We start from the raw sequence: 24,657 nt of genomic DNA on the forward strand, positions 1-24,657 counted from the left end.
GTCCTCTTGGCTGTTTTTCTCATTTGAAGCTGCATGGAACTATTTTGGATCCTCCTAGTACATTGAACATTGCTTTCAAACAGACTTAAGTCTTCCTACAAAGCTAAATTTCTAATTCTCTATCCAATAGAGCAGTACAACATTAAAGCTTTACCAGATATGTTAATTAGGACATATCGATCCAACTTCTCTGTTAGTGAGAAATAATAGAAAATAAAATTGAAGATTTATAGGTAGAGTATGGTTACAGTATGATTCAAAAAAATCATGTAAGAACAGCGTCTTGAATATTTGGCAAAGCTACAAATGAAATCCAAAATATTTTAAAACATAAATGTACATTCCCTCTTTGGGGCTTTAGTAGGACCTTGATATGCACAGTCATTCATACTTAAAGGCAGCTTGAATTGTCTCAAAGAATATCAATTAAGAAAAACCAGAAAACCATCTCTCTGAATTATTCACCCATGGTGAGTTTTGTGACAAGTTGCTGAAAACAAAAGACCGCTTCCTACCCCTCTCAAGCATACCTCTGTTGGTGCCTGCCCACTCTTTTGAAATGGACAGATGCTCACTGAAGAGACATTCATTTTTAAAATAGCTGGAAATGCTGTCAGGAATTTAAGAGCTCACTTATTTTTCTCCAGCTTGTAGGGAGAATCATTGCTGAAGTTACACTATATTTTTATTTTTGAAATCTTATCTACCACCAAGTCCAAAGTTTGGTACGCAGTTGGCGTCCAATAAAGATTTGTGAAATGGAAATGGATTTTGCTTAATATAAAGAATTTTGAAGTCAACAACTCTGCTGCTCTTGTATTTTCTAGACCACAGTATTATTGCAAGCAAGTCAGTTCTATTATATTTAAAAGTGCACGTGCTCCTACTGTGTGCATGTAGTGTAACTGCTTATTGGGAATAAATGTGAATAAAAGTGAATCCCTATATTTCAGGAGCTCAAACTTGCAGCAAGGGTTCAGTGACTTCCTAACAGTGTACAAAGTCAGCAGGGCATAAGAAATTCAAGACCGACCCAGACACATAGACCATCTCAGGGAGCGTAGCCAGCCCTTCTTGGAAGAAAAAACCAAATGCTTTTGCCAAACCGCTGTTTAGGGAATGCAAATATAGGAGGTAAGTTTGTGTTTTGATTGTAAAAGGGAATAGAGCACAGGTGGGCCATTCCTTAAATTTATAGTGCAATAAATTAGACATTTAAAAGGTTAGAGACAGAATGTTGTGTTTGAAGAGAAACACCCAACTGCAGTTGAAATGCATCTCATTTCAGTATGGCCTTTCATGGCCCAAAGTGTCTGTTTTCCACTTAAATATCTATCATATGTTTGTGCTGTGCAGGTTTGGGTTACCAAAATTTCTGTATGCTTCCTGATTCAATCCTCTCACCCCAACTGGCGATGTGCTACAATTCACACAGAAGCATTAACATCTCCTTGTAATCTCCTCTTGCCAATATCCCTATCCCTGCTCTCTGCCAGTGTAGCAATGAATTCAAGTGATTTTTTCCATGTCCCGCCAATCGTTCTTGGGACACTTTTCTGAAATTTGAATGAAAACACCATAGAGAGGCCGGAGCTATCTTTGACAGGATCTCAGTAGGGAAACTGAAACTCCATTTGGTTGTGAAGAGTAAAGAAGAAAGGGAATTCTAAAAGCTAGGGTGGGGGCCAGCATCATGGCTCAGTGGGTTAATGCCCTGGGCTGAAGCGTTGGCATTCCATAAGGGTGCTGGTTCGAGTCCCAGCTGCTTCACTTCCGATCCAGCTCTCTGGTATGGCCTGGGAAAGCAGTACAAGATGGCCTAGGTCCTTGAGCCTCTGCACCCATGTGGGAGACCCAGGGGAAGATCCTGGCTCCTGGCTTCAGATTGGCACAGCCCTAACCATTGCGGTCAATTGGGGAGTGAACCAGTGGATGGAAGACCCCTCTCTCTGTGCCTCTCCTCTGTATGTGTGATTCTGACTTTCAAATAAATCTTAAAAAAATAAATAAAGGCTAAGGTGTTGGTGGAACTTTCTGGAGCCTACAGATTCTTCTAAGTAAGGAAGGATATGATTCTTCCCCTGTTCTCCTGGTCTGATTGTTGTTCTCCCCTTCAAAAGGCCCATTCTTCCTCCTACAGGATGTCTCCTGGACTCCTCCAGCCCGAGTCAGACGTTCTGAATCTTAATGCTGGATCTACTCCTTGCTGGCTACGTGACCTTGGGCAGGTTAGTCCATCTCTCTGTGCTTCAGTAAGCTCATCTGTAAAGTGGGTGTAACGAGTAGTACTTACATCACAGTGCAGTATACAGTTTAAATGAGATTGTATATAGAAGGCTTAAAGTACCACCTGGTGAGTTCCATTGCTTTGCTCTTGCTAGTTTACATATTGAATTGACATAAAATCTTAAGAGAAAAAGGATCTATTTCTAAAATGGTTTTGAAACCTCTGCTTAGCCTTTCCTCTCCTCCTGACTTTATGGACCAAATAGAGGTGTAGGTTTCTCCATCTCTCAGACTACTAGGTTAGTCCCCTCTTTCTATGTCTGTCATCTCAGTACAAGCTTTACCCAAGTGTTTGTGTCCAGATCTTGAGCTTCCTCTCCCACTTTGGGATTTTTGTTTCCATGGCTACAAATACTTACATCATGACCATTCAGGTAACGTCATGTCTCTGTTTTGGTCCAAATTGCATCTTTAAAAAATACTAAAACACAAATCACTTTCATCATTCCAATTAAAAGAATAATAAGAAGAAAGACAACTGCACATGTCACAAACAGTCCTGTGGTCTTCAAATCAGAGAGAAACCAGGCTCATAGGAAGAAGTTTGAAAACTATATTTGGGGAACTGACCTCTACAACTGCCAAATAAGGAAACAACTTGTCAAGGAGAGCTTCTTGGGCAAAATCCTATTGTGTCCAATAATAAATCAGCTCCACTCTTTCTGAGCAGTCCCTCCTGGGATGCATGAATTACGCTGCATTTTCCTGATGACAGAGTTCCAAGTGCTCATTAGCTCCCACCACATTAGCTGGTAATAACTGTTAAAGATGTAGTAGTGCATTTGTGCAGAAGGTCAGCACTAAGGCAAAGGAAGAGGCAGAGACTAAACAATAAAGACAACAGAAAAAAATTAAAAAAAAAAAAAAACAAACATGTCACAGGTGGTTGGCCAGCAAAGAGCAGAATGATAATCTTTTCACCCTTTTAACACCTCTTTTCCATTTTTTTCTCCCTTGGGTGTTTATAATCTTCAAGTGCAATTATTCTCTGAATTCTACATCCTATGTTTTTATCATCTTGGTGGCATACCTCATGATATCAACTGGAATTCAGAAAGAGAATAAGGTCTTTATAATATGACTTTGTCTACTGCTAGTAAAAATATAGTTGATAGTGATCGAGTACATGTTCTGACACAAGCATTGTGCTGACTGCTTTTAATGTGTTGTCTTGTTTAATCTTCTCAGCCAACCTGGAGGAATACACTACTTCCATCTCCATGACAAGGAAGTTAAGTGACAGGCTCTGGTAAAGTTTTTAAAAATTTTTATTTATTTGAGAGGCAGAGAAACACACACACATACCAACTATTGGCTTACTCCATAAATGCCTGTGTTGGCCTCAGCAGGTGGCTAAAGCTGGGAGGCAGGAACTCAATCCGTGTTGCCCACGTGGTTGGCAGGTATTCAATTACTTTAGCCATAAACCACGGCCTCTCAGGGTGTGTATTAGCAGGAACCTGAAACCAGGAGCCAGAGCCAGGGATCCAACCCAGATAATCCAATGTGGGACATAGATTTCCTAACTGGAGTTTTACCAAGTCAACACCATGCCCCTCCAAGTCACAGTTGTTAAGAAGTGGAGCCACAATTTTATTTAAAGTCTCCTTAAAAGCCATTGTACCTAATGACGTCTCATTAGTGTTCTTCCAACTTATGCTAACCAATAATGCTCACAAATATACCTAGAAGTCTCAAAATCAAGCACAAAACAGGCACAGAGAAGAAAGAGAAGCAAAATGTTAATATGATTCACCATTAGGAGATCAGCCTTTTGATTCTTTAAAAACTGAGCTTATTTAGCATGGTCGAGTTCTTCAGTTTCAGTTATCAAATCAAAATAGTGCGCCTTGGATATATTAACATTCACAATAATTTGCATAGATACCCACAGATTCATAACTACACTCAAAGCATTGGGCCTCTGTAGCTGGAATCAATAAGCACAGAATCAATGAGCTGTGAAGACAGAAACTCATGCTGCTTCACCACACCCCTTCACAGGAAGCCATGGTTTGGTTTGGTGTTTCAGCAGTCATTATCAGGCTACCTAACATGAATCACAGTCATCGTATAGAACTCATTGCTAAGTCCCTGGATGGGTAGGTTAGTGAGAGACCAACACAGTAAAAATAAAAAAAAAAATCACAACAACAACAACAACAACAACAAAACCAAATTTGAAAAAGCTGTCTGATAATGAAGAGGAGGAACTGAGACAACATGTAGTCAGCACATTCACATTTTTTCATGCCTAGCTGAGGTTCTAGAAAGCTATCTTTAGACGTAACAGCATCTCATCTTAAATATTCAGGTGGAATACAGATTTGAAATGAAATGATTTTGAAGTGCTCAATATCTTTTGGGTCCATACTCTTTAGGCACAAGGTTCATATAGGTCAAGAGAAAATATTATGTGAAATGATTTTAAATCCAGGTACCACGGGGTTCTTGTTTTTTTAACTAGAAAATATTGTATTGATAAGTAATATCTCCTTTGTAGCTACATTCATCAAAATAAAGGGCTTATTCCTGGATTTTATTGAGAAGTAATTTTTATGCATTGATTCTAGACACCATTGTCTTTTGGGAGGCACTGGGGAATGCTTAAGACAAAATATTTAATTGGAAAAGTGTGTTGTTTTATCTGTAGTCAAGTGTTATGGTCATGAGAGTAAGCACTTGAGAGAGATTGTAAAACACTGAACATGTGGCAGAAGAGGTGTAGGGATCAGAACACTTGAAGTGTGATTTTTGTTAATGTAGCCATACTGCATTCATTTGTCCAATTTAACCATTAGCATGGAATCAACTAGAAGGATTTTTTAGAGGACTATGTATCCCACATTGGTCCTTTAAAGTTAATTATAATTACTCTGTAATATCACAAGGTTACCATACAAAATGTTCTCTTGATCATTAGGGTTCATTTTTTTTTTCTATGTCACATTTCCATTTGCCTACAGAGGATATAGGAGGATGACTTGTTGTTATTATTCAAGCAACAGAAAACTTTGAATATCTGTCCATAGATTGTTGATGTGTTCTGCTTTAGTTTACCATTTGCAAACTTTTGGATAAAATGAGGCAAGAAAAATACCAACCAAACAAACAAATTATATTCTCAAGGCTTATTTTAAAATAATTATCATTTTGCAGAATGATATTTCCAATGTACTATCATTCAGAGTTCAACATCATTGATTAAAAACTTTTGAATTTGCATCAGCAAATTTTCCAACTTATTTGGCTTCTTATTCTCTTAGGTTGAGTCATCCATCCCTCCCTAAAATTTAAGTTACTCTTTCCATCCCCAGTCAGCGCTCTTAACAACTCAGATTTGAGTTGACGGTGGGAGTTGGATTAACTTTTGTTTGTGATACTCCTAATCCAAGTGAAGGATATTCTGGGGTCATCAAGCAGGTAAGTGTAACATGGGAAGGCATGGTGCCTAGTTTTGGTGGCTTGATAATGGTTGGTGTATGAGAGAAGTTGGTTTCTTGAGTGAATTTTGAACACTCACTGTAGTTTAATGGGTTGAGGAACTAGAAACACCAATGGAAGGAATCAGAGAAATTGTAGAATCAGCATGGAAAGAGTATACCTCCATTTATGCTGAAGTTGAAAACCTGGGCCACCCAATTCCTTGCCATCCTACAGCCTTCAATGCTATATTTTAATTCAAATAGAGGATATGGTGAGGGATGTTTAATAGGATGAAAAAGGACAAGTGGAAACATGGATTTATTTAATTCTGCGAAGTGGGTAAAGAATGAAGACAAATGTATAGATAGGGAGGTGTTAAGCAGGAGCCCTCACCAGAGGACTTCCAAATTTTTAACATGAGAGATTGTTAAGTGGCTCAAGAAGACCCTCAACTGCAGCCTCTGTGTTCCTATGAGCTTTGTAATACAGAACTGTTTGTTAATACTGGGACACCTACGCCCTTTGAAGTAATAACTCAGTCTTCTCCTGCACAGATTGCTGTCCACCCACCAGAACAAAGCAGACCAAGCCCCATACACACAATGTTCTCTGAAAGGACACTAAGCCACATGTGTAACTCTGCAAGAAAGATGGGAGTGGGTGGACTGGCCCACCATGATATTCTCAATCAAGGAAAATAAAGTTTCTGAAATATTTTTCAAAGTGACCATCAGAATGAAGCCTTGAATTTGCGCTCTCTCTCTCTCTCTCTAGAAAATTACAGACTAAAGTTTGGATCACTTCTCAAATTCCAAAACTTTTACTTTTCTGCCAAGTTCAATCCTGTTAGCTTCAGGATCCACTACAACCAAAGCAGAGCAGGGTAGATGGTTTACCTGAACTACTTTCAGTACGCAATGATCAAATTTCTCAGTCATTCCAACAACGAACCTCATGGTTAAATTTTGTGCATTTTTGTGTATCCTTGCTCTGCCCTGGTCCTACCACAACTCCTCAGAATGATGATTTAATCACCTTGTTAGGACTGTGCTCCCTTGGGCCGGCGCCATGGCTCAATAGGCTAATCCTCTCCCTTGCGGTGCCAGCACACTGGGTTCTGTCCCAGTTGCCCCTCTTCCAGGCCAGCTCTCTGCTATGGCCCAGGAGTGCAGTGGAGGATGGCCCAAGTCCTTGGGCCCTGCACCCACATGGGAGACCAGGAAAAGCACCTGGTTCCTGGCTTCGGATCAGTGCAATGCGCCGGCTGCAGCGCGCCAGCTGTGGCGGCCATTGGAGGGTGAACCAACGGCAAAAGGAAGACCTTTCTCTCTGTCTCTCTCTCTCTCTCACTGTCCACTCTGCCTGTCAAAAAAAAAAAAAAGGACTGTGCTCCCTTTTACCACCATTCTAAGTGAAGTTCATAGATTAAGCTCCTCAGACATTAAGATCCTGCTTAGACAGCATTTGTGAGGTTAAGCTCAAGGCCAGAGGTTCCAGCCACTTGCTCTTTGGAGGCAGTTCTTCACACTCCTACCAGAAGAACCAGTTCACTCTCTGAAATCACTAGTTCTTCTAGTTCCCGCAGTCTTGGGAATGAAGGGTTCAGAAAGTTCTAGGAAACCTATTTGCTACACAAGCCTTCTCTGTCATAGTTCTATAGTTCTTAAGTAAAGCCACATTTAAAAAAAAATTATTTGACAGGCAGAGTTACAGACAGTGAGAGAGAGAGAGAGAGAAAGAGAGAAAAGTCTTCCTTCCGTTGGTTCACTACCCAAGTGGCTACAACAGTTGGAGCTGTGCTGATCTGAAGCCAGGATCCAGGTGCTTCTTCCTGGTCTCCCATGTGGCTGCAGGCACCCAAGCACTTGGGCCATCCTCCACTGCACTCCCAGACCACAGCGGAGAGCTGGGCTGGAAGAGGAGCAATCGGAACTAGAACTGGTGCCCATATGGGATGTCAGCGCCACAGGCAGAGGATTAACCTAGTGCGCCATGGCGCCGGCCCCAAAGCCACATTTCTATTTCCTTTCTGTTTGATGATCCCTGAATCTCATCCTTTGATAGGGAATTAGAAGTTCTCTGCGGGAGACCAGTCTTGAACTTCTACTTCCTCTTACAGGAATCAAAATCCTGCCCTGCTTTCCCCAGATTGAGGGTTCCCCTTTCTCTGGTTGGCCACTTTTGGTCTTCTCTGCTTCCAGTCTGTTTCAGGAACTTACTCGCTTCCAAAGCAGGCCTACAAATGGAAGACTAGAGGTTTATTACACATTGTACAGTCTCATACCTGAGCATTGGCTGGCTTGAACCTAAACTCATAGTGTCTGTCTAATGGATGCTCATTACCTATGATCCAAAAGGAAACTCAATCTCATTTCACATAGAAACAAGATTTGCCTTCTATATTAACTATATCAGTTAGAAACAAACAGTACACCCCATCACCTATGCTAGAGTATGTGGAGACTTGAGTCTTTGTTGTTCTTAGAATTCCACATGCAATCAATTTCCTTATCCTACCAATGCTAACTTCTAAATATTCCTCAAACCTCTTTCTCTTCTTTACTTCAACTACCATTGACCATTTCAGCACTTTATTATTTCAAAATTGAACTTCCAAATCTGCATCTTAACTGCTCCCAAGGCCAGCAATCTTGAGTCTCTGGTAATAATAACAATGAAATAATGTCGGCTAGTACTTAATGGCTACTTAGCACAAACTATAGGCTATGCTAAAGCGTTTTATGTACCTTAGTAATCCTCACTATAGCCCTGTGGAACAGGCATTTGGCATTTTTGTCTCCAGTTGACAGATGAGAAAACAGACTTGCAGAGGTCAAGAAACTTGTTCAAAGTTGAATACTTAGAATATTGGGAACCGCAGTTCAAATTCAGACGTATTTAACCCAGAGAATGAGCTTTGTCGTAGAATCAATGGTTTCACTAAATCACAGCCGCCTGGAAGGACCATGTCAATTATAAATCTCTTCTCTTTCTTTTTTTATTGGGTTAATTTATTTGAAAGTTGGAGTTACAGAGAGAGTGAGATAGAGATCTTCCATTCTCTGGTTAGCTCCCCATGTGGCTGCAACATCTAGGGCTCAGTCAGGATGAAGCCAGGAGCCAGGAGCTTCATCTGCATCTCCTTTGTGGGTGGCAAGGGCCCAAGCACGAAGGCCATCTTCTGTTGCTTTTCCCAGGCCTTTAACAGGGAGCTGGATTGTAAGTGGAGCAGTGGGGACTAAAACTGGTGAGCATATGGGATGCCAGTGCCGCAGGCATAGTCCTTATCCACTACACCATAATGCCAACCCCAAATCTCTTCTATTTCAAAGCGTTACCAAAACTCTCCATTCCTCCACAGGCCACTCAAGGTCCCCTTGTGTGGTAGACTGGCAGAGTACTGTCCTGCAGTATATCTCATCCCTGCATTCATTTCTTTGGTGAGCATGTCCTGCACTGACTATGGGATTGACCACATGATTCATGTTGCCAAACGGGGACTTGAGAAACGAAGGCTTGAACAATGCTTGGGCATTAGGCTTTGCACTCTTCTCTGGCTCTGAGAAAACCTTTGGCCTCCATATGAAGAATCCAAGGCTAAGTTCCTCAAGGAGGAGAGAGCACATGTAATCACCTTACTTTTCCTACGGGAGGCCTCACAAGTGGGAGGAAAGCTGACTTAGACCATCTCTCTTTGGCCAAGCTGGCCCAGACCAAAAGAACTAGCCATATGACCCAAAGAGTGATGATTAAATAAAATGGTTGGTGGCTAGCATTGTGGGGCAGCAGGTTAAGTTGTGGCTTGTGATGCCCACATCACAAATTGGAATGCTGGTTCAAGTCCTGGCTGCTCTGCTTCCAATCCAGCAACTTGCTAATGTGCATGGAAAGGCTGTGGAAGATGATCCAAATTCTTGGGTTTCTGCCACCCAAGTGTGAGACCCAGATGAAATTCCTGGCTCCTGGGTTAGGTCTGGTCCAAGCCTAGTTGTTGCAACCATTTTGGTAGTGAATCAGTGACTAGAAGAATTTCTCTCTCTCTCCCTCTCCCTCTCCCTCCCCCTCTCCCTCTCCCTCTCCCTCCCCCTCTCCCTCTCCCTCTCCCTCTCCCCCTCCCTCTCTCATAAAATAAATAAATCTCAAAAAAAAAGATAAAATGCAGGCTGGCATTATGGCATAGCAGGTAAGGCCACTGACTGACACCAATATTTATGTATTGGCTACTCCATTTCCCATCCAGTTCCCTGCTAATGTGCCTGGGAAAGCAGTGGAAGATGGCCCAAGTGTTTGGGCCCCTGCCACCCACATGGGAGACCTGGATAAAACTCTTGGTCAGCCCTAGCCATTGTGGCCCCTTGGGGAGTGAACCAGTTGATGGAAGACTTTGCTCTCTGTAACTCTTTCAAATAAATAAATAAATCTTTATTTATTTATTTATTTTTATTTTTTATTTAGTAAATATAAATTTCCAAAGTACAGTTAATGGATTACAATGGCTCCCCCCCCCCATAATTTCCCTCCCACTCACACCCCTCCCATCTCCCGCTCCCTCTCCCATTCCATTCACATCAAGATTCATTTTCGATTCTCTTTATATACAGAACGATTCAGTATATATTAAGATTTCATCAGTTTGCACCCACACAGAAACACAAAGTGTAAAATACTGTTTCAGTACTAGTTATAGCATTACTTCACATTGGACAACACATTAAGGACAGATCCCACACGAGAAGTAAGTACACAGTGACTCCTGTTGTTGACTTAACAATTTGACACTCTTGTTTATGGCGTCAGTAATCTCCCTAGGCTCTAGTCATGAGTTGCCAAGGCTATGGAAGCCTTTTGAGTAAATAAATAAATAAATCTTTAATCATTCTTATTTTAAATCACCAAGTTTTGGAGTAATTTCTTGAATAGTTGAAGTCAGAGTTAATTGTTGTGCCTCACCACCTTTCCATATTAATTTCTTGGTACTTACATTGTACTACTTCTTTTCCTAAAAATAGCATTCTTAGTGTAGAGTTTAATCTCTATTCTTTGCTGAAATTTCTCTTCTGAACCTTTCCTGTGGTCCTTCAAGCTGGGTTAGGTAAGTAGCACTTCTAAATGTTCTCAAAAACCCCTGTCATCATGCTTCTGGGTGGTTTTATAATGATCCCTTCATGAGTCTACTCCTCTACTAGAATCTGAGGTTTTGGAAGACACCCCCAAACCCATATGCTTTCCTAACAGTTTTTGTGGTAAAGTTTATGTTGTCCGATATTAAGATGGCTACGCCTGCTCTTTTTTCATTTCTGTTGGCATGGTATATCTTTCTCCAGCCTTTCACTTTCAGTCTGTATGCATCTTTATTGGAAAGATGTGTTTCTTGTAAGCAGCAAATAGATGGGTTTTGTTCCTTAAGCCAATCAGCCAATTGGTGCCTTTTAACTGGACAGTCCAGGCCATTAACGTTCAATGTGACTATTGATAAGTAGTAGCTTTGCCCTGCCATTTGCCAAAGATATTTTTTTTTTAAACTTTTATTTAATGAATATAAATTTCCAAAGTACGGCTTATGGATTACAATGGCTTCCCCCCCATAACGCCCCTCCCACCCGCAACCCTCCCCTTTCCCATTCCCTCTCCCCTTCCATTCACATGAGGATTCATTTTCAATTATCTTAATATACAGAAGATCAGTTTAGCATACATTAAGTAAAGATTTCAACAGTTTCCTCCCACACAGAAACATAAAGTGAAAAATAATAGATGATTTTTTAAATGATGATGAAATCAGATCAGACCTATTGTCATGTTTAATCCCAGTGAGAGTCAAGTTGGGAATTGCTAATTTCTTTTTTTTTTTTTTGAACAGAAGATCAGTTTAGTATACATTAAGTAAAGATTTCAACAGTTTGCACCCCCATAGAAACACAAAGTGAAATATATTGTTTGAGTACTCGTTATAGCATTAAGCCTCAATGTACAGCACATTAAGGACAGAGATCCTACATGAGGAGTAAGTGCACAGTGACTCCTGTTGTTGACTTTACAAATTGACACTCCTGCTTATGGCATCAGTAATCTCCCTATGCACCAGTCATGAGTTTCCAAGGCTATGGAAGCCACTTGAGTTCTCTGATTCTTATCTTGTTTAGACAAGGTCATAGTCAAAGTGGAGGTTCTCTCTTCCCTTCAGAGAAAGGTACCTCCTTCTTTGAAGACCTGTTCTTTCCACTGGGATCTCACTCACAATCAAATATATTTTCTGATATATGTTTTGAACTTCCTGTGATCTTTTGGTGTGAGATTTCCTTCATTTACCTTCTTTCATATTGATGACCATGTTTCTGTGTTTCTGTGTGTAACACATCTTTAAGCATCTTTTACAGGGCTGGACGAGTGGCAACAAATTCTTTCAATTTCTGTTTGCTGTGAAAGGTCTTTATTTCACCTTCATTCACAAATGAGAGCTTAGCAGGATATAATATTCTGGGCTGGCAGTTTTTCTCTCTTAGTACCTGGGCTATATCTCGCCATTCCCTCCTAGCTTGTAGGGTTTCTGATGAAGTGTCAGCCGTGAGTCTGATTGGAGATCCTCTGAGAGTAATCTGACGTTTCTCTCTTGCACATTTTAGGATCTTTTCTTTATGTTTCACTGTGGTGAGTTTAATTACAACGTGTTGTGGTGAGGATCTCTTTTGGTCATGTTTATTAGGGGTTCTATGAGCTTCCTGTACTAGGATGTCTCTGTCCTTCTCCAAACCTGGGAAATTTTCTGCTAATATCTCACTAAAAAGGCCTTCTAATCCTTTCTCCCTCTCCATGCCTTCAGGAACTCCTAGAACCCGAATGTTGGGTTTTTTAATAGTATCCTGAAGATTCCCAACAATATTTTTTAGATTTCTAATTTCCTCTTCTTTTCTTTGGTTTGATTGTATATTTTCCTGTTCTCTGTCTTCTAAGTCTGATATTCTCTCTTCTGCTTCACCCATTCTGTTTTTAAGGCTCTCTAATGTGTTTGTCATTTGATCTATTGAATTCTTCACTTCATTATGATTTCTCATCACTATCACAGTTTCATTTTCTACTAGTTGCTTCATTTCATTTTGATTCCTCCTTAATATTTCATTTTCGCAAGAGAGATTTTCTGTCTTGTCCATTAAGGATTTCTGTAGTTCGAGAGTTTGTTTTTGAGAACTTCTTAATGTTCTTATCAATTTTTTGAGATCTGCTTCTTGCATTTATTCTATCTCATCGTCTTCATAATCTTGAATTGGGGTGTGTATTTCATTTGGGGGCGTCATAATGTCTTCCTTGTTCTTTTTACCTCTGCTTTTGCGTTTGTCATATTGGAGATATTCTTTGTTTTTTTCTCGTTATACTGTGACTCTAGATTAAGAGGACTGTCTGCTTTTGATGGATCCTTAGAGGCTGTGATGGGTGTGGCCAGAGAGCTCTGGTTCTACAGGGTTAAGGGTGTGCCAAAGGTGATTCACCCTGATTGTTCTCTTGCTCGCTCTCGCTCTCTTTTTTTTTTTTTTTTTTGACTCAGTTGGGAAGTAATTCCACACAGCTGAGTGGAATTGAGAGTAGTTGATGTAGGAAATCTGGCTCCTGTGGGTATTCGTTTGCTTACTAGAGTCAGGTTTTTCTGCTTGGCTAATGAGAGACACCCGCTTTACATATGCAAAATGGTGCGCACCACTTTACTTACATAAAATGGCGCCTGCCCTTTGTCTTGCTCGGCATTGTAAGGTGAGTGGAGAGAGATGTTAAATGTCCGTGCTGGTTCCCCTTATTTATTCGATTTTTTTAATGACTAGGCAGAGCCAAGATGGCTGAATAGTGAGGGCGCACACCAACAGTCTGGGAAAAGATAGTTTAATAAAAGTGGAGTTACGGTAGCCTCAGGAAAAGGATCAGGGAAAAACTGCAGAGGAAACTCTTCTGCATCTAGTGGCTGTGACTCGGAGGACCTAAGAGGAGAGCAAGGTCTCCCACCATGTGGAAGCTGAGCTGTGGGAGCTGCCAGGGCCGCCGGACCCACCGGACCCGCTGGAGCAGCAGAGTCTGCGCGCCAACGCTGGAAGGGGAGGTGAGCTTAAAACCTCTTGGTAACCCGAGACATTGGCGGGGAAAGGCAGAAAAAGCCTGCAGAGAAGGAGGCCTGAAACCCCATTGGGGAAAGTTCACCAGGCTGGCTGCAGGAGAGAAAAAACCATATGCTTTCTTCTCTCTGCCTATCACTCTACCCTCTAGCAGAGCAGCTGTACTTAATAGTTGACAATGAAACTCATTGACTGAAAGGATATGTGAATGAATGAATGGAACCAAGAAGAGGTCGTCTGTAGCCAGATGTGGGAAGTTCTCATATCAGTTTATATTGTTTTGTTTCGACATTCTTTAATTCAGCTTTTGTGTATCTTTGTCTCGCCTCAAAAGGTACTGACTTGGTAAGAAAAACATAGACAAGCTTTAGACAAAGGAATCTCTGAATCGCCAGCAATCAGGGATCTCAGAAACTTCGCCCATTTGGTCGGGATGATGGTGAGGAGGAATAAAGGTGGCCAAACAAAATCCCTAGAAAGTAGGTGTGAGGTAGATCGCTTTACTTGTTCAACTGTTTAAAATAGAAATTGAATCCATTTGCCAGCAAGTTTCCGATAACTGTGTAGAAAAGACAAAAGGAGATTTTTCTCTTTCCTTTTTCCATCCCAAACGTAGTGCCATCGTAAAACTCACCCTGAGACAGAGCTGATAAACTGACAGATAGTATCAAATGCCAGGCAGGGCTTCCTTTCCATCCTGAGGCTCTTGGGAACTGCATATGAACAGATTGCTCCTGCCAGAGTAGCTCATTATTTTAAGCAAATTGAATTTCTCATTGACTGTGTTGAAAGGTTGTACGCTAGTTATAATTACCGGTTTTACTTAATTTCCTTTTATAAATAGGTCGGTACTCTGTACTTGAAAGTAGTATGTTGATTACTGATTTTTTTTTTTTCTTTTGGCCTCAGGGACTGGTTAGTATAGAAATTGCTGAGTGAGTAGATTTAATGAAACAAATACGTATCCAATTACAAGTGTGTGTGGGGTGTGTGTGTGTGTGTACACAGGCACACAGGTAGCAAATGTATTTCACACTGAGCACAAGAGACTTCATGTTCCAAAGGAACATGGTGTTAGGCACATCGAGGCAGAACTTCTGCCAAACAAAGCAGCTCCAGGCAGTGGAGGGGAGGCTTGAGAGCTCCCCTCTGGGGAATTATCTTTTTCTGAATTGCCACAGACTTTCACTCACGGGAAACCTTTGTCCTAATGAATGTCAGGTTCCTAAAACAGTCCAAATCTGCTATCTGGGACAGGGACAGATTGAATTGCTATTTCTACAGCAATTTTGCATAAAAAGGCATTTTGTTTTTTCCTGATTATAAAGGTAATACATACTTCCTGTGGTCAGAACATTTAGAAAATGAAGAAATCCAGGTGAGATAATAAAAATCATCTATAATCTCATCACTCAGAGCTAACCATTCAATACTTCTCATATTTTATTTATAATGATATGTATGTGTGCATATGTACACATGCTAATTATATATAAATTGAGTGTAACTTTTAATAATTAGACATTTTTCTATAGTGCGGGTAGACTGTTATGTCTTTAGCCACTCCATCATCATTATTACTAAATGTTTCATTTAATTTAGAATTTAGAATTTTTGGCATTATAAATAATGCATCATTGAATGTTCCCATAATTAATCTTCCTGCATATCTTTCACTATTTCCTTTGGGTAAATTCACAGAAATGAAATTTCTGGGTCAAGGGGTTTGGGATCTTTTAGGTCTTAATACAGATGAGGAAATTACTTTTTAAAGAAAATTTGCAACAGTTTATAGTCACTCAATAGTAGATAAGATAGTGTATTTTTAATATTACTTTTTAAAAGATTTACTTAGTTATTTGAAGGGCACAGTGACAGAGAGGGAGAGATCTTCCATCTGCTGATTAAATCCTCAAATGGCTGCAACAGTCAGGTCTGAGCAACATTGATGCCAGGAGCCAGGAACTCCATCCGTGTGTCTTAAATGGGTGGAGGGAATGCAAATAATTGGGCCACATGGGCTGCCTCCCAGGGGCATTAGCAGGAAGTCAAATCAGAAGTGGAGTAGTCAAGACTTGCAATGAAACTCTGATTTGGAATGCCAGCCTCACTCACTGTGCCACCAAATCTGTCTCATATTTTATTATATTCTTGTGAGCACTAAGAATTAAGTAATTTAAAATATTGCTAATGCCATAAGGGAGAGATCTACCTCAGTGTTTTAATTTGTGTTACCAGGCTGGTGCTGCGGCTCAATAGGCTAATCCTCCGCCTTGCAGTGCTGGCACACTGGGTTCTAGTCCCGGTCGGGGCACCGGATTCTGTCCTGGTTGCCCCTCTTGCAGGCCAGCTCTCTGCTGTGGCCAGGGAGTGCAGTGGAGGATGGCCCAAGTGCTTGGGCCCTGCACCCCATGGGAGACCAGGAGAAGCACCTGGCTCCTGCCTTTGGATCAGTGCGGTGTGCCGGCCGCGGCGGCCATTGGAGAGTGAACCAATGGCAAAAAGGAAGATCTTTCTGTCTCTCTCTCTCCTTTCCACTCTGCCTGTAAAAAAAAAAAAAAAAAAAAAGAAAGAAAAGAAAAGAAAGAAAAAAAAATTTGTGTTACCTTTGTGCTTAGTAGGAATAAGCAATTTAATTTTTCTACCATAGCAGTTGAACATATGCATTTTTGCCCTGGAAGAAAATGAGGTTTGAAAGAATGGGATATAGGCAAGTAAGTGTTGATGGAAAAAGGCAAGAAAAGAAAAAAATATCAGAGCCTAGATTTTAGCAAAGAACTAGTAAAGGAATTTGTGGAGATTATGACTTTACTGATTAGAGAGGGACCACAGGGCATTTTCTAAAAGCTTTATGAAGATCAACATGGAACTAGGCTGAGTACACCTGGGAAGGTGTTTAAAATATTTTTTTCTTGCTAGGAAGCCAGGTCTGGTGGGGTGGGAGGGTGGGCTAGAAGAGAGGTGAGACTTGAAGGCACTGGGCTCCTCAGGGCCCATGGCAGTAAGAGAGCAAGAAAGTTACCAAAAGGGAGACAGAGATGAAAATAGTGTAGCATGGAGTCTACCTTTGATTGTACCATTTACTCTTGATTTGGGGCTGAAAATTCTGCTTTTGATTATACATCTGATTCTCTAGTTGGGGTTGATAATTCAGTCTGTAAATTGTTCTGCTTCCTGGTTTTCCTGCTCTGGGGTGAAGTGCACCTCTGTGCGATGTTTAAAAATAATGGCTTACACGGAATGGGGGTGGGTGGGGGACGTTAGCTGCAGACTTCAAACAACTCAATTTTCCTCACCCTTTGCTGCCAAAGAAAATAAATGAACTTTAAGAAGACATTCCTTTCCATCTCTTCGTTCCAAATAGAGATTATAAAAAGGGGTGTGAGTGTGTGTGTGTGTGTGTGTGTGTGTACCTGTTGTGTCACATCTTGGGGCAATGTATGTTGCCAACCTTCCAACATTGCCTCACCTCTGCAGAGCTGTGGAAGGATTTCTGAACACCCTACAAAGACACATGGTGCCCAGTTGTCCCTGAAACTGCTTCGTTTTGGGTCCTAAGGGTAGTGCGCCCGTTGTCTGGGGGAGGTCTAGGACCTTAGCCAGAGTGTTAGAAGTGGTATGATGGGGAGGAAAGATTATAAAACTGTGATTCAGGAAACTGGACGCTGGTCATCCCTTCTGCCACCAACAAGTGGAGTCATGGGGAGGACTCATCTGGCTTCTTTGAGTCTTTCTTGCTTTCTCACCTTGGCATTGATGACAGTGACTCGTATCCTCCAGTCAGGGAGGTGAGGGTGGCAGTGGTGCAACACATTCCAAGCCTCAGCTTGGCCAGGCACCAGCTCAGTGGCCTGGAGTTCATCAGGAGCATCCATGAGTGGTGATTGTGTGTTCTCTCACAGAGGGTTGTCGGCATCAGCCCAAGCTGCCTAACACCAAGGGTGGATTGGTGCAGGGCTCAAGGAATTCAATAGGCATGAAAGCACATGATAGGCATGTGAACTCATGACTTTGGATGTGCCCAGGATAGTTTCAACTGGCACTTGAAGGAAAGGGTGTGGTTCTCTGTTAACACTGACATCCATGCCTGAATGGGATGGAGGGTAGATTTGATTCAGAATCAGAGTCAGACTCAGATGGTCAAAGTCTGGAATAGCTTGAAAATAGCTGGAGGGCTAGCTGTTCCAGTCCTGGGATTAAGGTAATATTGTTTGGCCATTTTAAAGTATATTCTCTTTTGATAGGACTATAAATCTCATGTTTTTGAATGCTATTTGAAATATCACAGTATATTAACTATCACAACCAAGCCCAATCATCAACAGCCCTTCAAAGTGGTGCACCTAGCTGGTCCCATCCATCCCAATGCTCTAAGATAAATCCCACAGTGACAGCTATATTTCTCCCCGATACTTCTGGATAACCCAGGGTGGTGCAAACGAACACACATAGCCTTTTTTTTTTTTTTTGACAGGCAGAGTGGACAGAGAGAGAGAGACAGAGAGGTCTTCCTTTTGCCGTTGGTTCACTCTCCAATGGCCACCGCGGCTGGCACACCGGGCTGATCTGAAGGCAGGAGCCAGGTGCTTCTCCTGGTCTCCCATGGGGTGCAGGGCCCAAGCACTTGGGCCATCCTCCACTGCACTCTCTGGCTACAGCAGAGAGCTGGCCTGCAAGAGGGGCAACCGGGACAGAATCTGGCGCCCTGACCGGGACTAGAACCCGGTGTGCCGGTGCCTCAAGGCGGAGGATTAGCCTAGTGAGCCGCGGCGCCGGCCCACACATGGCCTTTTAATGCTCCTTTGGGCTAGCCTCACATTCACAGAATGCCTGGGCTGCAAGGTTCATCTGAGGTTTGGAGGAGCAATTGACAGTCATAGGATGCCATGGCCAGTTAGGGTTAATTTTGGAGCCAAGTCATTCGTCTCACTGACTGGCTTTTCTTCTTAGGGAAAAGTTTTCTTCAAAGTTAAAGCGATTTCTTTCCCTCCTGTGGCCCCAAGTTCCAAATGGCAATTCCCCGAAGACACCAGGGTGTCTCAAGTCACCCTGGGATTTAGGGGAATGGGTCACAAAGCTGTGTGTGCATGAAGAGACTGCCAGTTGCAAAACATGCGCAATTTTAGTCCTGCTGGCTCAGTTGCTGGAAACTTCTTTAACATGTAATCTGATCTGAGAGGTCGTGTCTTCATCTTGAAGACTGTTAAAATGTTAGGTTAAAAACAAGGAACTAAATCTTCACATTTCTCTCTCAGCTCCTCCTTTTTAGATGGGTGAGGGCCAGTGAGTAGGTTCTTAGGCTAGGAAATCTTGTGAATTTTTTCCCAACTCTGCAAATATCTATTTACAACATGCTTGGAATATTCCTCACCAAGGCCACAAAGGCATACACTAGTTTTCAGTATCATCCAAACGCTTATTTCTCTCTTGAATTTAGTTAAGTGAGGCTTTGCAGTATTGAAATCATGAGAGGGATTGAAAAAAAAGAAGAAAGAAGGAAAAACAAGAGGCAAGAATTGAGGGACTGCTCAGCTCACAGAACTGGGACTAACTTGGCTATTTCAGGCTCTGAGGAACTTAATATGAAAAGAGACAAGGAAAAATGAAAAAAATAAATAGAATTGACTTGTTTTCTTTTCAATTTTATTTTTATATTAAAATATTTAGTTTTTCACAACAAATGATTGAAAATAATTTGGATTGTGTTTGAAATCTCTGTGTGTCAAGGAGTCACCTCTACTGTGCACATCTATGTCAGGTGCTTGATGGGGCCCTCCATAGCTGTGCCAACACTGATCTCAAGGTCAAACACTTTGGGACCAGGTAGAATCCTATGGGCATGAAATGAGGGAAGCAGGTTGGCCATCATTCAGAAGACGGGTGAGACGGCGCCACTGTAATATATGCATCTCCTACCGACAGTTGTCACATTGAATCTGGAACAAATACCCATGCAGGCCACACAAAATGCATATTTTGCCCAAGGGCAGTCTGTTGCTCTCTCAATCCTGCTTGGTGATGTAAACTCCCTTGCCTTCCTGTTTTTCCTCCCTCCACCAAACAGTAGCATGACAAAGTGGTTAAGAGTACAGTTACTGCAATGCCATTATTAACTGTGTACTTCATGTCTTTTTACCTCACTTTTGAACATCCATAAAGGAGAGGATGTGAAGAATAAATAAGGCTTAGGTCAGTTCCAGCACACAACAAGTGCTGTGCATGTGTTTCCTTTTATCATTCATTTGTTCTCCACTTGTAAGTGTTCAAGCACCTCTTATGTTTATTATTGCACTGACTTGACTGGGAATTTTGACAATGGATCTGATTTGAATTCTTTGCTTAAGGAGCATAGGGGAATGAAGAACTGATTTATATATTTTTGCCTTTTAAGTATTAGGTACCATGTGATGAGCTTTTCAAATATTATCTGATTTAGTCCTCTTATGAGATGTTTTATTATCCCCATTTTTTTTTTTTAACGAATGCAGAGATGGAGTTAGACCTGGCCATAAGTAGTAGGGCTCAAGTTTGAATCCACACCTGACTCTGAAACTTGTGGAGTTTCAATTCTTACAGGATCTGAAAACAGAGCAGATGATGTTTACATGGCCACTGTTGCCTAAGCCATTCGTACTTGTTCTCTTTCTCTGTCTGCCTGAGCTTTGGTTTTGTATCCTTCTCCACACAGTGTTCCAGGCTCTGCCACCAATCAGTTATGGTCAGCTTGAGAGAGGACAGCTATTCTTTGTTCTGGGAATATTTTCAGCTGCCTCAAGGGAAATGTTTGGCCTGTCTGGATATCACTTTCACTGTACAGGTAAGAAAAGTGAATAGGAAAAGCCACAACCCATTGCTGGTTCTGCTCACATTTTGTATTTTATTTGCATGATCAAGAATAGCAACTTTCTTCCAGAGGTCTCTTTCCTGTCCCCTGTTCCAATCCACTGGTGTGTATAGATTTCAGACATTCAGAACAGGAAAGAACAATAAGGGCCATCAAGTTCACTAGCTGCCATATATAAACCACCTGTTTCCTTTGGCGATCCAAGAACTAGTAGGGGAATTTGTTAAAAATAATACCTCGTGGTCCCCACTGGTTGAAAATTTGATTCACTCATGCTACAGAGGGACCCAAGAATTTGTGTTTTCATGAATTTGAATGCATAGCGGGATTAAGAATCCACTGATCAAGTTGACTGTTCAAATTCAAAGAGAAAGACATGATGTGATGTGCACAAGTTCATACAGCTAGTTAGTGTCAATTAGACAATGAGTCAACACTGGCAACTTCCATTTGAATAGATCCCCACCACACTCCACAGTTTCTCTTGCATGTTCTAACGTGACAGGCATAGAGGTCTTTGGGACCAATATCTTCTTAAATTGTGCTTGACATTACACTGAAGGATTTAACTCTCAGAATTCAGGAATAAGGTATTGCTTAAAATCGATTCACACAAAGAGCACACAAATAGAAATACTTAGATTTTACCTGAGCAACACACATATGTAAATTTCACCTGGCCTGAATTGGAGTAATAACCCAGGGGGGTCACAGTGGCCTGTCTGTTATTCCACAATATTTCAGAGAAAAATTAAAAAAAAGATTTTAAAAATGGATGGTAACCAGATTTTTAAGAATAGAAAACCTATTTTTCTGTGCAAGGTTATAGTCTCATGGGAGAAATGGAATCAGTGTAAAGCTTGCCTATTTCAGGAAAAGATTAAACAAAGACAGGTTCTGCCTCCAAGTTGTTAGAGAGTGAAAACATTCACAGTGGAGAAGCTTAAAAGCATGCCTTATTTTTATTAGCATCCACTTCTCTTCTGAAAGGCTAATTGTAAAATTGATAGAGCTAATTATCTCTCCAGATTAATATTTATGAATACACAATAGCAAATGTGAGTTCCAAGTGTTGTATTAAGCATTGGCTTTTCTCTTTTCACATACACACACAAGCAAACACCAGATATCTCAAGGTGATGTTAATATTCTCTCTACAATGTATGTAAACAGTCATGCTAAATTTTTCTTCCCAATTGCTGCAAATTGGTATTTACCCAGCAACCGAAAACTATTTTTAACAGTTAATACTCCTGAAATGTTTTGGGATTTTTCTGTAATATGACTAGGAGCTTGGAAAATCAATGACATTAAGGCTCCCCTAATCAAACACCAAAGAGCAAGACTTCTTTTTATTGACTCATTTTCATCGCATTTTATTCTTTTAAGACAAAGGAAGGATAATCAAAAGCATTTTGCTGTTCTGCTTGCACTTAGAATATAAGACTAAAGGTAACTTCATTTCTAAAAATAGGAGATCAAGGTTAAGTATTGCAAAAACACTGTACTTTCAAAAAAATCAAAGTATGCTCAGGCTAACATACCTGGCTGAAATTCCAAGTTTTGTGTATAAATCTTAGCCAGTTCTATTATGCACATACATCTTGAAGTTTCCATGACCCCAGGTAAAGAAAGGTGTACAGAGGATAGGATGGGGAATATATTAGAAGCCCAGTTTGATGATAAATGAATCGCTTTGGGCCAATTCTGACACTCTATTTTAGTTTCCTTGTCTATAGACTGAGAGGTGTTTTATTGTAGCAAGAATTCCAAACCCAGGACTTGTGTTTGGAAGAGGCATAGTGGATGAGCTTTAGGGATTCTTGAAGCTTCCTGTTCCAAAATCTTATATAAATTTCTCACATAAATTAGCATGAGCATATTACTAACAGAATATCCACAGCTATCAAGAATTCTCTCAGGGTTCTGGAACCTCAGAAAGGTTACTAGCTGTTGTCCTAGAATCTAGAAGATCTCTCAGGAGGTCACTTCCTGTTAGTCTAATTCTTTCTGAATCCTTGTCCCAATCTTATACGTTTATTGTTCAATGGTCCTCCATGCTCCTACATATCTCCAACCTCCCTCAAATTTTCTTCCTTCTTAGACTCTAGAACTACACTTCTTTAACTTGGTGGCCCGTAGCCACATGTAGTTATTTAAATAAAAATTAAGTAAAACCAACTTTAAAAAATCAGTTCCTTATGCACACAATCTCATGTAGCTTGTTGCTACTGCATTGGGTAGCATAGATATGAAAAATTTGCATTATCACAGAAAAGTCCTTTTACATGACATTGTTTTAAAGATCCAGAGCTCTTATTTCAAGGACCTAAAATTTTTTTTTAATTTATTTGACAGATAGAGTTAGACAGAGAGAGAGACAGAGAGAAAGGTCTTCCTTCCATTGGTTCACTCCCCAAATGGCCACTACGGCTGGCACTGCGCCAATCCAAAGCCAGGAGCCAGGTGCTTCCTCCTGGTCTCCTATGCGGGTGCAGAGGCTCAAGCACTTGGTCCATCCTCCACTGCCCTCCCTGGCCATAGTACAGAGCTGGACTGGAAGAGGAGCAACTGGGACTAGAACCTGGCACCCATATGGGATGCCAGCGCTGCAGGCAGAGGATTAACCAAGTGAGCCACGGCGCCGGCCCCAGGAACCTAAATTCTTAATAAATTCATCAGGTGATTCAGAGGCAGAGCACCAACACCAGACTCTTGAAGAAAAGGACGAAGTCTACACGTAGAAAAAGAGCTAAAGACATTCTAATCTCTTGCTTATATTTGTTTCTAAATCTGTACTGATTGTGTTGTTATGGCCCCAATGATTGGTCTCTATGATGGACATCCTAGCTCACTGTCCACAGTGAGTAGATGGCTTTAGACTTTCAGAGTTTCAGAGAGAGTTGGAAGGAATCTTTGAAGTTATCTAGTCCAAACACTCATTTGCGGCTTGAATATACCCTATACAACCTCAAGTGGTCATGGACTTGGACAGGGACAAGGTGAGGGGAAAACTCTCAAAGGAGCACATGAGTCCTATAAAAGTCCCAGTTACTACCCTTTCCTTATATTTAAATCTCCCAGTCCTGGTTTTGTCTGGTCAGAGCTCAGTTCCGACTTTGTGGGTGTGAGGCTAGTGACAGTCAGTACTTACTTCTCAGATGTCATGTGCTGTGAATATTTTTTATGGAAGGGAAAGGGATTTTGGAAAAGAGTAATTGGTGATGAGTTTCCTTGGGTGCAACAGAAGAAAAGCTGGTTTCCAGCCTTGTCCCAGCAACCACATATTGGTTTGTATTGGGAGAGGAAATTGCCTTTCCATTTAGAGCAAAACACAAGAAGGAACTTCTGTTAGAGCCCATGAGAGTATTTCAGGCATGGAAAGCCAAGACACTCTGGAAAAAAAATCTAAATGAAAGATCTCCGCCAGTGAGATCCCAGTGGAAAGAACGGGGCCATCAAAGAAGGAGGTACCTTTCTCTGAAGGGAGGACAGAACTTCCACTTTGACTATGACCCTGTCGGAATAAGATCCAAGTCAGCAAACTCAAAAGGCTTCCATAGCCTTGGCGACTCATGACTAGGGCCTAGGGAGATTACTGATGCCATAAACAAGAGTGTCAAATTGTTAAGTCAACAACAGGAGTCACTGTGTACTTACTTCTCATGTGGGATCTGTCCTTAATGTGTTGTCCAATGTGAAGTAATGCCATAACTAGTACTGAAACAGTATTTTACACTTTGTGTTTCTGTGTGGGTGCAAACTGATGAAATCTTAATATATACTGAATCGTTCTGTATATAAAGAGAATCGAAAATGAATCTTGATGTGAATGGAATGGGAGCGGGAGCGGGAGATGGGAGGGGTGCGAGTGGGAGGGAAATTATGGGGGGGGGGAGTCATTGTAATCCATAAACTGTATTTTGGAAAATTTATATTTACTAAATAAAAATAAAATAAAATAAAAAAAGAAGGAACTTCTGTTAAGCCTAAGAAGCCCATAGA

At 41.1% G+C, this 24,657-nt stretch overlaps 2 protein-coding genes across 6 annotated transcripts in view; one reads left to right on the forward strand and one right to left on the reverse strand.

Moving 5' to 3' along the window:
- The window catches only part of CELF2 (CUGBP Elav-like family member 2), a 939,267-nt gene that overhangs the window by 785,810 nt on the left and 128,800 nt on the right, over positions 1–24,657 (reverse strand). The window lies entirely within an intron of this gene.
- The window catches only part of LOC149122668 (uncharacterized), a 78,924-nt gene continuing 67,526 nt past the window's right edge, over positions 13,260–24,657 (forward strand). Inside the window, exons 1-3 of one of the 4 annotated variants that reach the window (XR_016219133.1) lie at positions 13,274–13,795; positions 20,497–20,625; positions 23,011–24,250. Coding sequence is in view for 1 of the 4 variants with exons in the window: in XM_089311787.1 (XP_089167913.1) it covers positions 13,703–13,795; positions 20,497–20,625 (222 nt within the window). In the remaining 3 variants the exon portion in view is untranslated. Of the gene's footprint in view, positions 13,796–20,496; positions 20,626–23,010; positions 24,251–24,657 lie in introns of those variants that run through there. The other 3 variants (XM_089311787.1, XR_016219134.1, XR_016219135.1) reach the window with 3 other exon arrangements.

This window comes from Oryctolagus cuniculus, chromosome 13 (assembly GCF_051225735.1).
Source record: "Oryctolagus cuniculus isolate XC-2025 breed Fujian yellow rabbit chromosome 13, ASM5122573v1, whole genome shotgun sequence".
Classification (NCBI taxonomy): Eukaryota; Metazoa; Chordata; class Mammalia; order Lagomorpha; family Leporidae; genus Oryctolagus; species Oryctolagus cuniculus.